The sequence below is a fragment of the Trachinotus anak genome, unplaced genomic scaffold, assembly GCF_046630095.1.
Source record: "Trachinotus anak isolate AG129_WGS33_773 ecotype Australia unplaced genomic scaffold, CSIRO_AGI_Tana_v1 ptg000019l, whole genome shotgun sequence".
Lineage (NCBI taxonomy): Eukaryota > Metazoa > Chordata > Actinopteri > Carangiformes > Carangidae > Trachinotus > Trachinotus anak.
The window spans coordinates 23,799,776-23,812,703 of NW_027273870.1; the positions used below are offsets into that span (position 1 = coordinate 23,799,776).

General features: G+C 41.7%; 1 protein-coding gene across 5 annotated transcripts in view; it reads left to right on the forward strand.

Moving 5' to 3' along the window:
• sdk1b (sidekick cell adhesion molecule 1b) overlaps window positions 1-12,928 on the forward strand; it is a 231,808-nt gene that overhangs the window by 181,597 nt on the left and 37,283 nt on the right. For all 5 annotated transcript variants that reach the window (XM_071505374.1, XM_071505372.1, XM_071505373.1 and 2 more), the window contains 6 exons: window positions 2,656-2,851; window positions 4,974-5,072; window positions 6,280-6,471; window positions 9,598-9,719; window positions 9,801-9,913; window positions 11,761-11,911. In XM_071505374.1, the coding sequence (XP_071361475.1) occupies window positions 2,656-2,851; window positions 4,974-5,072; window positions 6,280-6,471; window positions 9,598-9,719; window positions 9,801-9,913; window positions 11,761-11,911 (873 nt within the window). The remainder of the gene's footprint in view (window positions 1-2,655; window positions 2,852-4,973; window positions 5,073-6,279; window positions 6,472-9,597; window positions 9,720-9,800; window positions 9,914-11,760; window positions 11,912-12,928) is intronic.

Here is a 12,928-nt window from a genome sequence, read left to right on the forward strand (position 1 = left end):
GTGTTCTTCAGCATACTTTGGGTCCCGATTGCAATCTGGGTCAGAATGCACACGTTTCTATAGCAACAGCAGAACCAATCTTCCCAGCACCCTTTAAAAGTGGACTAGCATCAGATGCTTGAGGGTGCCAGATCAGCACTCTTTCACTGCACCCAAACTGTACTGTGCTGATAATAAATTACAATAGAAAACCTTATTTTACCATGACAGACTGGGTGCAGTGCAGCACCCTTTAGGCAGAGAGAAAAGCAGCCGTATCTGGGTAACACCAGCTTTTTCCTAATAGCAGGGCGTGAGTGTATTCGATTGGTTGATTGGTTCCTATTGCAGATTGTGGGGATAATATAAAGCAGTGTGTATAATGGAGCAGCATTTACTTTATTAATCCTAAGGATTCATTTTTTTAATTTGACAACATCCTTATCCCATGGTTTTATTCAAAGTGAGCTATATAGGGGTGGCTGTGCTGCTACAACCCACAAGGCCCAGCATGGTGATCTATCGTCATGCATATTGACTGAATAAACAGTAAATAAATAACTTTCCTCCTTTCATTTGCTACTCCCTCTGTGTGAGTGTGTGTGTGTGTGTGTATGCTGTAATAAGCACTCGAGTGTTTAATCTATAGCGACCCATAAATTGAGATGTTTGACACTTATTTCATCATCACTGACAGGTGTACTCTACACCTGTCTGTCATTCTTGCATCTATTAAATTGTTCACATGGTGAGATAGTGTTCATGGCAGAATGTACAACCACTACTCAATGCACCCTATTTCAGTAGTAGTAGTACTTTTGCAAATACCCAAAGTACTTTTGCAAATACACAAATAATGTTAATTTTTATTTGTTTATTTGTTTACTTTTAATTTTGAAGTTTATGAAATAAACTGTAGCATTAACAGGGTATTAACAGTTAAAGAAGCTGTTTTAGTCACTTGTTTTCACTTTGTTCTATAGCAGAGGGTTTGGTTAAGGTTTGGTTAAAGCTTAAAGTTGTAGGCTGCCCATATACAGTAGTAACAGGGATATATGCTGCACAGGGACAGAAAATTCTACTGGTGTGGGTTGCACACTTTATGACATCTGTGCCATACTGCTCATAAAACAAGCCTATTGCCTAATCAGCAGTGTTGGTTAATGTTATCAGTCACTGAGCTGGGTCAAGCCGCTGAAAAATGAAGCCAAAAACTGCAGTTCCTCAAATGACCACCTGAGGCTGGCTCCAAACGTGTGTGAATCCCTGCTGACTCCCATGTTAAACTTTACAGCAGAAATAAACAGGTTCACAGCCTGGTACATAAAATGGTTTTGGACTCTATAGCTAGTTTCCCCCTTCATGACAGCTGTATGTGGGGTGAATTTTTATATAACTCACCCATTTAAGATTTATTCAGGTTTAAAGTTCTGCATTACTGAGGGTGTTCCACTTTGAGTGACAGGTGGGTGAGCGTATTCTTGCCACAAACCGGCATTCACCAAAGTCGCAGCTCCACACACCCCAACTGCCCATTTTTTCAATTAGCCAGATGTTTGGTGGAGTCTGGTACTGGCAACATGGCGATGGCAGAGCAGCCCACTCAAAGCTTCAAAACCGCTCTTCAGAAACCTATGGATGAAATCATGGAAGCTACATCTGTCTTTACATGCAGTCTATATACAGGCAGAGTATAAACTGGAAGAACATTGTAAGGCATTAGGCACACAGGTCAGAGTTTTTGGAGCTGATGGAAACTGAAGCAGAAAGCAGCTTTGTTTCACACACCTATCAGCAATGCAGCAATAACAAATAACAAATATATGTTGATGTACACTCACCATTAAAAAGACATTTTGAATTCTATTCTATACTATTATCATATAAAGTTGGTCTGTAAACAAAGTTTGTACGCACCACTAACCCACTGCACTGCATAATTCTGATGAAAACTCAAAGTTCACATTTTTGTCATTTTTTAAAAATACTATAAATATGGGTACCATATCACAGCGTTGCCCACGGCTTATCTCTCATTGTGAATATGTAAGTGTATGCTCTTCATTGTTTGTTTTTGTGGCTAAAGCAATAACACAAACTAAACTACTGCAGTTGTAAATACAAATCAAGTCTCACAATAGAGACAAATTAACCTTTTATTAGGCGTTTAGTTGGATTGATAATCAAACTTAGTGTTTGTCCTCAGATGCTGTTATGACTGATAATGGCCTGGTGGCAGAAACTTGTTAAATGCTACATTCATACGTAAATAAATGTTTAAATTTTAATATGTTTGGAATGCAGATAACTTTTCCTTGGAGTGAAACATGAATATTGTTTTGCCACTCTAACAAATTTGTAAATAGCATTTGGTGGTTTTAAACTTTAATGATAAAAGCCCTTGGGTATCAGCCTAATTTGAAAAGATTCACCATATTCCATACTGTTCTATCAGTAAGTTTTGTCTCATAAATGCAGTCTGAATAATAATATTTGGATTCAGTAGCCTGAAGCTAATACTGTTGAGTCAAAATAATGTCAAAAAAATATGGGAAATATACAACAAACAAAATAACTGGGATGAACATTGCAGGTGCAGTGCGGACTTGTTGGATTCAGTAGATATTATTTGTATCCTAGATGTCAACAATGACCATTTTTTCTCATTCAACACAGCTGCTGGTTTGGCCAGAGCAGTCTCCAGAGGACATTATTGTAGTCACCATCACCCCAGACTACCCAGGTTCCCGCCACACAGGATTAGTCAGTGGACTCAAGAAATTCACCTGGTACTTCGGCTCCACCCTCTGCTTCACAACACCTGGAGACGGCCCTCGCAGCCAACCCACCCTGCTGCAGACACATGAGGACAGTGAGTTAAACACACACACATACACAGACGTACACACACACACTTCAATTTGAATAAAGCCAGAAGAAAACACAAAGTACACTCTATCAGCCTTTCCTATGAATAATAATGAAAGTGTATTGACTTGCTCTGTGTTCAGTCCAGCTGTTTCTATCACTATGATACACAGCTGTGTACACAATATCTACACTCCAACAGCCCCTGTTCTCTCTTAGGCTCTTACTTTACTTTCTCTCCTCTCTAATCTTTTTGTTCTTGGTTTCCCCCCTTCTTTATTTCTCCCCCACTGTGTCTTTTTAAAAGGAATTGATTCATATGTTTTCAGGCATACTGGCATTTATAGCCTCCTGTTCCATGGATAAATATAATACTGGCCACTCCTAGTTGCTTGTACACATGCACACAGTCACACCGTCAAAGAAACACAATAGCCTATAGGCAGACAGACAAGCAATTATTACCAACCAGCAATTATCGAGTGGGAAGGGGATATTAGAAGCCAAGTGTAGACACACACAAAGACACATCACATGCGTACACACTCCCAGATGCGCACACAGCCGTGGACAAGTATTGATTGGGTGCTGGGTGTGTTGCGGGGTTAACGGTGGGTGTAATTCTTGCTTGACGATAGCTTTTTGTGTGTGTGTGTGTGTGTGTGTGTGTGTGTGTGTGTGTGTGTGTGTGTGTGTGTGTGTGTGTGTGTGTATATGTGCATGTGCGTGTAACTTTTCACTGGTGGACTTTCCAGTCATTACACACCAACAGTGGATCAGTGAGCCAGCAGGGGGCATTGTGAAGGTCCACTATTGGTCATTCTACAGATCATGCTATTATTATACCTAAAACTCTTATTTTTAATTTATTTTAATTTCAGCAGAGGGTTGTTACAGTTACAGTTCATACTGCCTCTGCAGGCTGGAACAGGGACTTTAATGACTCATTCAAGTATTGTTTTTCCACAGCCCTCCACACTGTGAGTGGTTTGCAGCCCCAGGCAAGCTTTTAGACTAGAAGGCAACAATTTAACAAACTATAGACTGAATGAACCAGTGTCCTCAAACACTATTTTTGTTATCTTTTTGTAAGACAGTGCCAAACTACATATGACTGCTTGACTGCAGGGCCAATGCAGTGTCAGATACTAAATATTAAAATAATACTTTGTGACTATATCTCTCAAAACTCTGTGAGCCACTTGTGGTTTTCCATGACATAAACCACCTGCTTCTGCCCTCTGGAAACAGCAGAGAAGTTATAATGACTCTGGCTTCAGTGGGATTGGTTCTGATGCCCAAGATACCAACAAGGGGCAGGATTTGAACCAGATACTGCACCACTGGTGGCTTACGGTGGGTTCAACCCTTGGTTAATTTTGTCCAACATCAAGATGAAAGACTTAAGGAATCTAAGAAGTGAAGCTGAGATGTCTCTCAATCCTTTCAATCCTTAGGGTTCAAGTCCAACACAAAGTGAAGACTGAAAGCTCCCGGTGCACTCAGCAGTGTGTTATATTAATTTTCAAGTCCTATCTTGTCAAATTTTAAAAGAAAATTACAAAAACAGTTTAGCAGTAATAATATGAAGGAAGACCTGACATTAAAAATGTATTTCTTTTCTTTTTTTTAAAAAAATGAGTAGAAATAGTGGCTCACACTTGGTTAGCATCAGTCCACCGTTGGTAAGGTAAGACAGAGAAAGAGAGTGTGTGTGTGCGTGCGTGTGCGTGTGTGCGTGCGTGTGTGTGCGTGTGCGTGTGTGTGTGTTATTGAATGTCTCAGATGAATAGCTTAATCGCTCTGCAGGGAGAGGGGTTAGAGAGCCATGGATGAAATGAGAAACGACAGGCAGGCATGCACCTCTATGTATATGTGTGTGTGTGCGTGTGTACATGTATGCATGCACGCGCACACGCACGCTCACGTGCATGTGCGTGTGTGTGGTGGTCATTGCAGATGTGATTAGGAGGTGGTGTGTGAAGCTGAAGAGCATAGGCTGAGAGATGTTTGTTTTTCTGAAGATTACGGTTTGGAAACACTTTGTGCACACTTTAATTACTAAATATAACCAATATTATCTTATGTATATATGTGTTTTCTTAACTTATTCTTTTCTTTTTCAGCACCTGGACCCGTTCGTCACCTGAGTTTCACTGAAATCTTGGACACGTCACTCAGAGTCAGCTGGGCTGAGCCTGAAGACAGAAATGGCATCATTATTGGTAAGAGTTTCCCGAAACTATAAACAGCCACAGATTTCCTCCACCGCCTCCATCTTCCCTCCATCATCAAGAAACTTCTACTGCTCAGTGTTATTTTCAGTCCCATTAAGAGCTGTGATGAGAGCATCTCAAATTAGGTTGACTGAGTGTGTTCTTGCCTGAAAGTAAAACACACAATAAATAGAGATAATATGCCCACTGTTTCCAATTAAAATGTATTCTTCTCAGGTGGACAAATATAGAGTGAAGAGTGACTAATTAAAATTAAAAAAAGTGAAAAGCATCCCCTTGAGGCAAGCAGCAGTGAGGGAGGAACCATAAACTCCCACAGTTTCTTTAGTATTCTCCCGTTAGTTGCTCATTTTCCTGTCTGGCTTCCACAGACATGCCCATGTCTCTTACACTGTGTTTGTGTACAACTGATTCATCATCAGCTAATCCCTTCTCTCTGCAGCTTGCCTTCTCACATTATCTCCAACATGCCCTCATCCCATGCCTCCCAACACCCAGGGCGTTATTTCTATGGCGCATCACAGAGCTCAGGGTACCCCCCCCCCCCCAACTACCACCACCAACTTCCTCCTCCCCTCCCTCCCCCAGTTCATTTTGCCTTCACTCCTCCATGGCTCTGTTACAAAACGGTGTTGGTGAATACGACAAGCTGCTGTGAATTAAGCGATTGACCCACATTGCGTGTGTGCGTGTATGAGTGTGTGTCTGTGTGTTGACATCATCAGGCACCTACACAACAAGATCACAGTCTAACAGCATCAGGCTGCAGTGCCTTCACAGTCAGCTTACACACTCAGGAGTGGGAAAATGGTTATTCAATCAAGGTCACCTTGCACACTTACTCTTTTCTCCTCAACCTGCTTTTCATCCAGCACCTGGTAAGCAGGGAGACAGATGAGGGACCATTCAGTCTCTCCAGGGCTTTACACACAAGTGGCCACACACACACACACACACACACACACACACACATGTTTGAAGGTAGTGGAGTGTGATGCATGACTGTGAAGATGCAAAGGGACAGATAGGGATTTTGACTGTAGTTACCCCTCCCGCACTCTCTCCCTCCTTTTTGGCTCTGTACCCCTCATTATGTGTAAGAGTGTGTGCTTGCACATGTGTGTCTGTGTGCATACATGTCTGCTCATGTCTGTATACCCGTTTATTAACCCAGCGTGTGCGCTACTCCCCGCAGGCTACGTGTTGTGGTGGGAAGTGTCTGACATAGAGTCGAGTCGTGAGGAACGGTCTCTCTCCAACTCCACCCTGCAGTACCAGCTGACCGGCCTCACCTCCACCACCGTGTACACACTAAAGGTGGCAGCGCTCACTGCTGCAGGACGGGGCGTGGTCACGTCCTCCACAATCTCCACTGGGGTCCCACCAGGTACAATAAGTACACACAAGCAAGCACCCACACATATACACTGAAGCCGGCGACAGTGATGGTTAAAAAAAAAAAAAAAAGAGATATTCGCTCGTGTGTACGTGTGTGTGTGTGTGGCAGGGTAAATATGACTGATGAGCTCTTACGATGCCATTGTCTTTCCTCCGGCTGATAAGTGGCTGTTACTGTGCATCCATGAATCATCACCCCCACAACCAACCAACCAACCAACACACACACACACACACACACACACACACACACACACACACACAGCCACACACAAGAGTTAGTCATTTACAGCATCTTAGAGAGCGTTTTAGTGTGCAGTTTATTTGTGTGTGTGTATATACCATGTGCACACCACGCTTGTGTGTGCATGATTAGTTTGTATGACTGGACTAATGCCAAGTTGCAATCATTATTAGTGCTGATTAACTGCAAATGGCAGAATGGGTGAATTCAGCGATGGGATAGAGAGAGAGGGCAAGAGACAATCAAAGACCAGTACTGAAGAAGGGAGAACTGATAGAGAAACATAATGAGGGAAGAACAGGGAACACAAAAATATGCAATCTCTGAAGAACAGAAGACCGAAGTCTCTCAGAAATGGACTGAGAGGCAGAGAGGAAGTGGAGGAGAATGGAAGAAAAAACTGCCTCATCCAGCAGGATTTTTGTCCTAACATTTTCTGATTACTAATTTATGAATAAAAGCAGAAAAAGTGAAAGCAAGATGGATACAGACAGTTTTTAGATTCAGAGGTTATTCATTAATTCATGAAAGCAAAAGACTGAAGGAAAGACGGAAGACTGAAGATTAGGAAAAAGAACTAAAGAATGAGCAGAGAGAGTGGGAGAGAGAGGGAGAGAGAGAGATCCACCGAGCATAGATTCTTGTCTTGTTTATTTATTCATGTATTCATGGAGTTGAGAGAATTTTGTCATTCATCGGAGCAAGGCAGCTGATATCAACATTTCCACATTATAACCCTTACAAGTTTGCTGCATGCACTTACAGAGCAATGGTACTGATAGCTATAATTTGTCTTTTGTTGCGCACATGTACTTGGCTGGATCCAGAATAAATATTGCCTTGTTTCCATAGTAGTTGGTCCCTGTCATGTTATATAGTCCTGTTACAATAAAAAATCCACTCAGAAATTCTCCAAAATCTGTCTGATGCGCCCTGCTCTACTCACGGCGTTGGATTCAGCACATGGGCTTTACAGATCTGTGTTCTGCCACTTTCAGCAAATATGTTGCTTGTGATGCTGCAGCAGAGCTGGATGGATTACAGCAGAGATACCTGGTATTAACCAAACACAGTGAAGAGAAGTGGCTGAAAAGTGGGTCTGAAGTGCTCAGTTTTGTTGTGATTGAATGAGACAATTTAGAGCAAAGTGGAATGTGACGAATATTTGATTATGTAAATCTCCTGAACAGAAACAAGCTGTCATATATTTAATTTGATGGGACTTGATTAAAAAAAACTGAGAAACATAACGACGAGAGGATTTCAGCCTGCATCTCCAGAGCAGTTGTCGCATGTCCCCCCTGCCAGACCAGCGCCAATTCAATTCAACAGCTGTCAGTGAAGAAGCCAATTCAGAGCCAGCTATGAACTGTGTGTGGCATAGGAAAGGTGGAGGTGTAAATCTTTCATTAAAATATTTTGGAGTGTGCATACAAAACATATTATTCTTCTATGATTCATTCCAGATTAACGAAAAAATAAACAACTCACCACAAATAGCAGTTGCTTGTTGACAAAATTCATTGCAGTTTTCAGTTATTAGCCACAAGCTACTGCTCACACTAGGCAGCACATGCCCACAAACAAACTTGGGCTACATCAGTGGTTCTGTTGTCAGATAATGGAAGCTGAATTAGTTGATTTTCAATTATTATTTCCTCCAAATTTGATACTGTCCTGTTTTAATTGCCAAGCGTGTACCAGTTAGTATCTAATTATTTTGTGTTATTTTCACAAAAATTCTTTGTGAAGGAAAGAAATTGAAAGATACACAGTTACATTAGACTTAATATATGATATGTGATATGAAAATATGATCTATAAATTAAGGTTTACAAATACTGAAAAAATTACTTGAAAAAAAAAATTGGAGATACTTTGTTACATGAGCTAGATTTCATCAGGTCTGAGACTGTGCTCATACTTCAGGTTTACAGGTTATGGTACATGTGATAGGAATTTGGACTAAGTGATGAAGTGTACATATTGATTGATCAGACGGACACGACTGGTCAGCAACATTGCCGGTTTCCTGTTACTCCTGTAGAGATGGAACAACGTTAGAATAAAAATGGGTCCAACATAATTTATGAGGCTTGCAGCCTACTCAGACATTTATAGGCCTTAAATGGACTTTAGTGAACAGTGCATTTAATTCACCTCTTGCCTCCACTGGTGTAAAGATTTATCTCTCTGCATTCTATTGTTGACCTCAGGAATATGAAATAAATTGCTTACAGAGAGAGACATGCAGATGTAGCATAAGCGCCTGGGCTTTAGTAAAATTCACTTTTTTTCTGTGACCAACATTTTATTTTCCTATATTATTTTTTTTGTACTGAAGTCATTATTGGCCTGTTATTAGTGTTGTTGTGAGTATATATCCTGAGCCATGTAGCAGTTCTGACAACATTTTTGTCAGTTCTGGCATTGTACATATTTTTATCCATTCACAGAAAGTCTCTTTATTAAAGTAGTATTTGTTTGGTGAATCATTTCAAGAAGATGGATCAAAAGAAATGAACACACTGTGATGCTTCTGTTCTTTTCGCCTTGAAAACAAACACTGGTCTTTGCAAACACCTGTTTGCTGCTGCACCAGCAAACAGGTGTTTTTTGTATTTCCAAGAATTCGTAACTTTCTATTGAAACATCAATAATGCAGTTTTTTTCCTTTTCATTAACAGCATTATTGCAAGCAGCAATCCCAAAGATTTTGGTCAGTAAATATTTTATATGCCTGAAAGAATACACATAAAATATGATGGTGACCGGTTGGCAAGCTGGCAAGCTGCAGTGGCAAAATTCTCAAAGGGTTTTTTTTTTTGTAGCTTTGAGTAAAGCTGTATTCTTTCTGTTCTCTACCTGTAGAACTTCCTGGCGCACCATCTAACTTAGTCATCTCCAACATCAGCCCTCGGACAGCAACGCTTCGGTTCCGCCCTGGTCCTGACGGGAAGACTGCAATATCACAATGGATTGTAGAAGGACAGGTACATGTGTTAGTGCCCACTAATCCTGAAACACAGCAAAAAGGGAAACTGTTTTCTTACACACATACCCCTCTTTAACAGATTGTAAAGGAGGATGGAAAGGAGGAGGTTTGGAGAGTTGTGTACCAGAAAGACAACCAGCCAGATGCAGACACGCTGCAGATCCCAAACCTCTCTCCCTTCACTCAGTACAGGTGAGCAGCGAACACACCGCGTACACACAAGCATAGTGCTACAACATGCACACAGACACACAACCTCATTCACACGCATCTCACTCTCTCTCGCCAGCTTCTGCAGTATTGCTAGACTCAGGTGAAGTCAGATAAATCACACAGACACACAGAGAGACAGTTCCATCTGAGACTTTTCTGTTTGTCAGCACCTTCACAGCTGCTGCATGCAGATCCTTATTACCCTCCCACAACTAGCTAAAGGGAAGGAGAGGGAAGGAGAGGGGCGAGGAAAGGGGAGAAGAAGGGTGATGAGAAAGCAGGAAGGGCAGCAGAGAGCATTAAAGAGGAGGAGAGACAAAGGGATAAGAGACAAGGAGAATAGGAAATAGAGGAAGAGAGAGCTGTGTCTGTAATCCCTGCTCAAGGGCCATGGGGAGCCTGCAGTTTGTAAACGTGATCTATCGCCATTCTGGACAGCATCCCCCTCATTCTCTGCCTCTCATTCTCCATCTATCCGTCTGTCTATCTGCTGTATTTATCGGTCTATCTGTCTGTCTCTGCCTCTTGCTCTTCGTATCTCCATCTTCATCTGTAATGGGATTGCGGTGTGTGTGTGTGCACACATTGTACACTCACAGGGATTATGTTGTCACAGGCGACACCATTGGGACATTAGATGAAGTGATGCACTTGTCTGTGTTTCTTATCCCCCGCTTTAAGTCCCTCTTTACACCCTGCTCTCTATCTCCCAATACAGGGACGAGAGCTCATAGATGTAGTCTCTCACTCTGCAACGCTCGCACATTTTGTCACTCACACCCACACTAAAGCTTGAGTGCATTTAGAAGTAACAAAAGCATCAGACGTTCCTCATGGCTGTATATTTGTGTCAACAGGTCTGCATAGTTATATCTCTTTTTTTCTGACTGATGTCGGGATTCCTCTGACAATTCAACAATACTGTACGTCAGTGGTCTTTTCAGAAATCCTCTGGTGGAGAGTCCCACCTGAAGGATGTCACTGAGTAAAGTATTTTTTAGTTGTGAAACAAATAACACAAATATCACCAATGTTCTTACTAGAAGTAAATACAAATAGTCCAAAAATAGTTTTTCTGCACTGTTAGTGTTAAGTCTGATTTTCTTGTTAACCTGTCACCCTTCCCCATTTGATCTCTACAATAATTTTATGATACACTGTCCACCCAGTAAATCACAGGTATGCTGATGTCTGCATAATGTCATTGCTCAGGGTTTTGCCACCACTTATGCAGTAACACTGTGTAATCAACAATGAAAATAACTCTACCATTCAGTTTTGAAAAGTTTACCCCAGTGTCCAACCTAAGCTCCCACTTCTTATTTTGTGGTCACAGGGTGTCTCCAGCAATTTAGTATAGAACTGTCAGAAAGTTGGGTGACTCAAAAGAGACAGATTGTATTAACATGCTGCATACTTATTTCATGTGTTAAATCAGCCCTGCAGGCACACAGCTGGCCACCAGCATTGGCTGACATTGATATTTGACCGAATGTCTGACTGTAGTTTGTGACATTGGGTGACTAAAACCCAATGCTAGGACAACGTCTAATGCCAAGGTCAGTTTGACACATTGTTCGTTTTAAGTTGCATTGTTAAGTAAAAAAAAATCCAGTGTCTTTCAAATGTCTCATCCCCAACACCAACAGACATATAAAATATTGTGAGCAAAACCCAACGTCTGCAAAACATTACAATGTCAATTAGCCAGAGTCAAACTGATCCAAATAAAGTAAACTTAACCTATAAGGTGTAAAATCAGTGGAGTGATCAGTGGTGGAATCATTGGACTCTAACTTGGTAATTTGGTTTTATCTCCTCTCCAGGTTCAGGATGCGTCAGGTGAACATTGTTGGGTCCAGTCCCATGAGCGCCCCCTCCAGGCTGATTCAGACCTTACAGGCAGCTCCTGACACACACCCTTCAAACCTCACCCTGCTGTCTGCCACACAGACCAGCCTGTGTGTCAGCTGGAAGGTACTGACACACACTCTCACACACACACACACACACACACACACACACACACACACACACACACACACACACACACACACAGAAACACATTTAAGTCTGAAACAGTGAAACTTCACTCTGCCCGTTTACACCCTTTAGAGTGCTAATTGGACTGATGGGGATTTTCTTTGTGTTTCTTTGCTAGGCATCTCTGTCTGTTTTCCCTCTGTGTGCATATGTGCATGCATGTGTGCTCACCAGCAGTAGGACTGAACAGGTTGAGTGGCTGACAGCCTATAATCAGTGCCTCTCTTGGTTATCAGCACTAAAACTAATCTGTCACATTCCCCATTCACCATGTGGACCGCTAGCAGCACAAACTGCAATATAATTTTCTCCTTACTGTCTTTTCTCTTTTGCTCTTGTTCCTGCCCTTCGTCCCTCTCTCTTTTCCTCCCTCTCTCCTTTACTCCCCCTTCCCCTCTTCTATTATAACATAAATGGAGGGCAGAGTATTTTCCATTTAAGAGCTGGAATGAGAAAAAGAGCCTGTCAAATCAGACACAGACACTGAGGCGCTATGGGCTACCTGTACAGCATGCTAATGGGATTTTACCTGCATGTTAGCATCCAGTCTGAGCTATGCTAGGTTTCCTGCAGTAGTGGCACCATCACAATGGTTTTAGCTAAGGCTGTTATTCTAAGCTGCATATTAAGGGTAATAAAGCTAATGTGACATTCTGTATTATGGCTCCTAAATGCTAAGCTGAGCTAAATCACTGGGGTATTTAAAATGACTGGGTGTCTTACTTTCTTATCTGCTGCGCTGCACAGAGCAACCACTGTACATTGTTGGTTAAGATTTTCAGCAGAATTATATATTGTGAGCCAACTGAACTTCCTGTTAACATGGTTGGAGGGCACTGAATTTAGGCGGTTGTAGCTATAATGCTTTATGACATGATGGGTCACAGGAAGAGTACAGAAGATGAGGTGAGAGAGAAAAAGTATTGACAGTAGAAAGAGGGAGGGTGACAG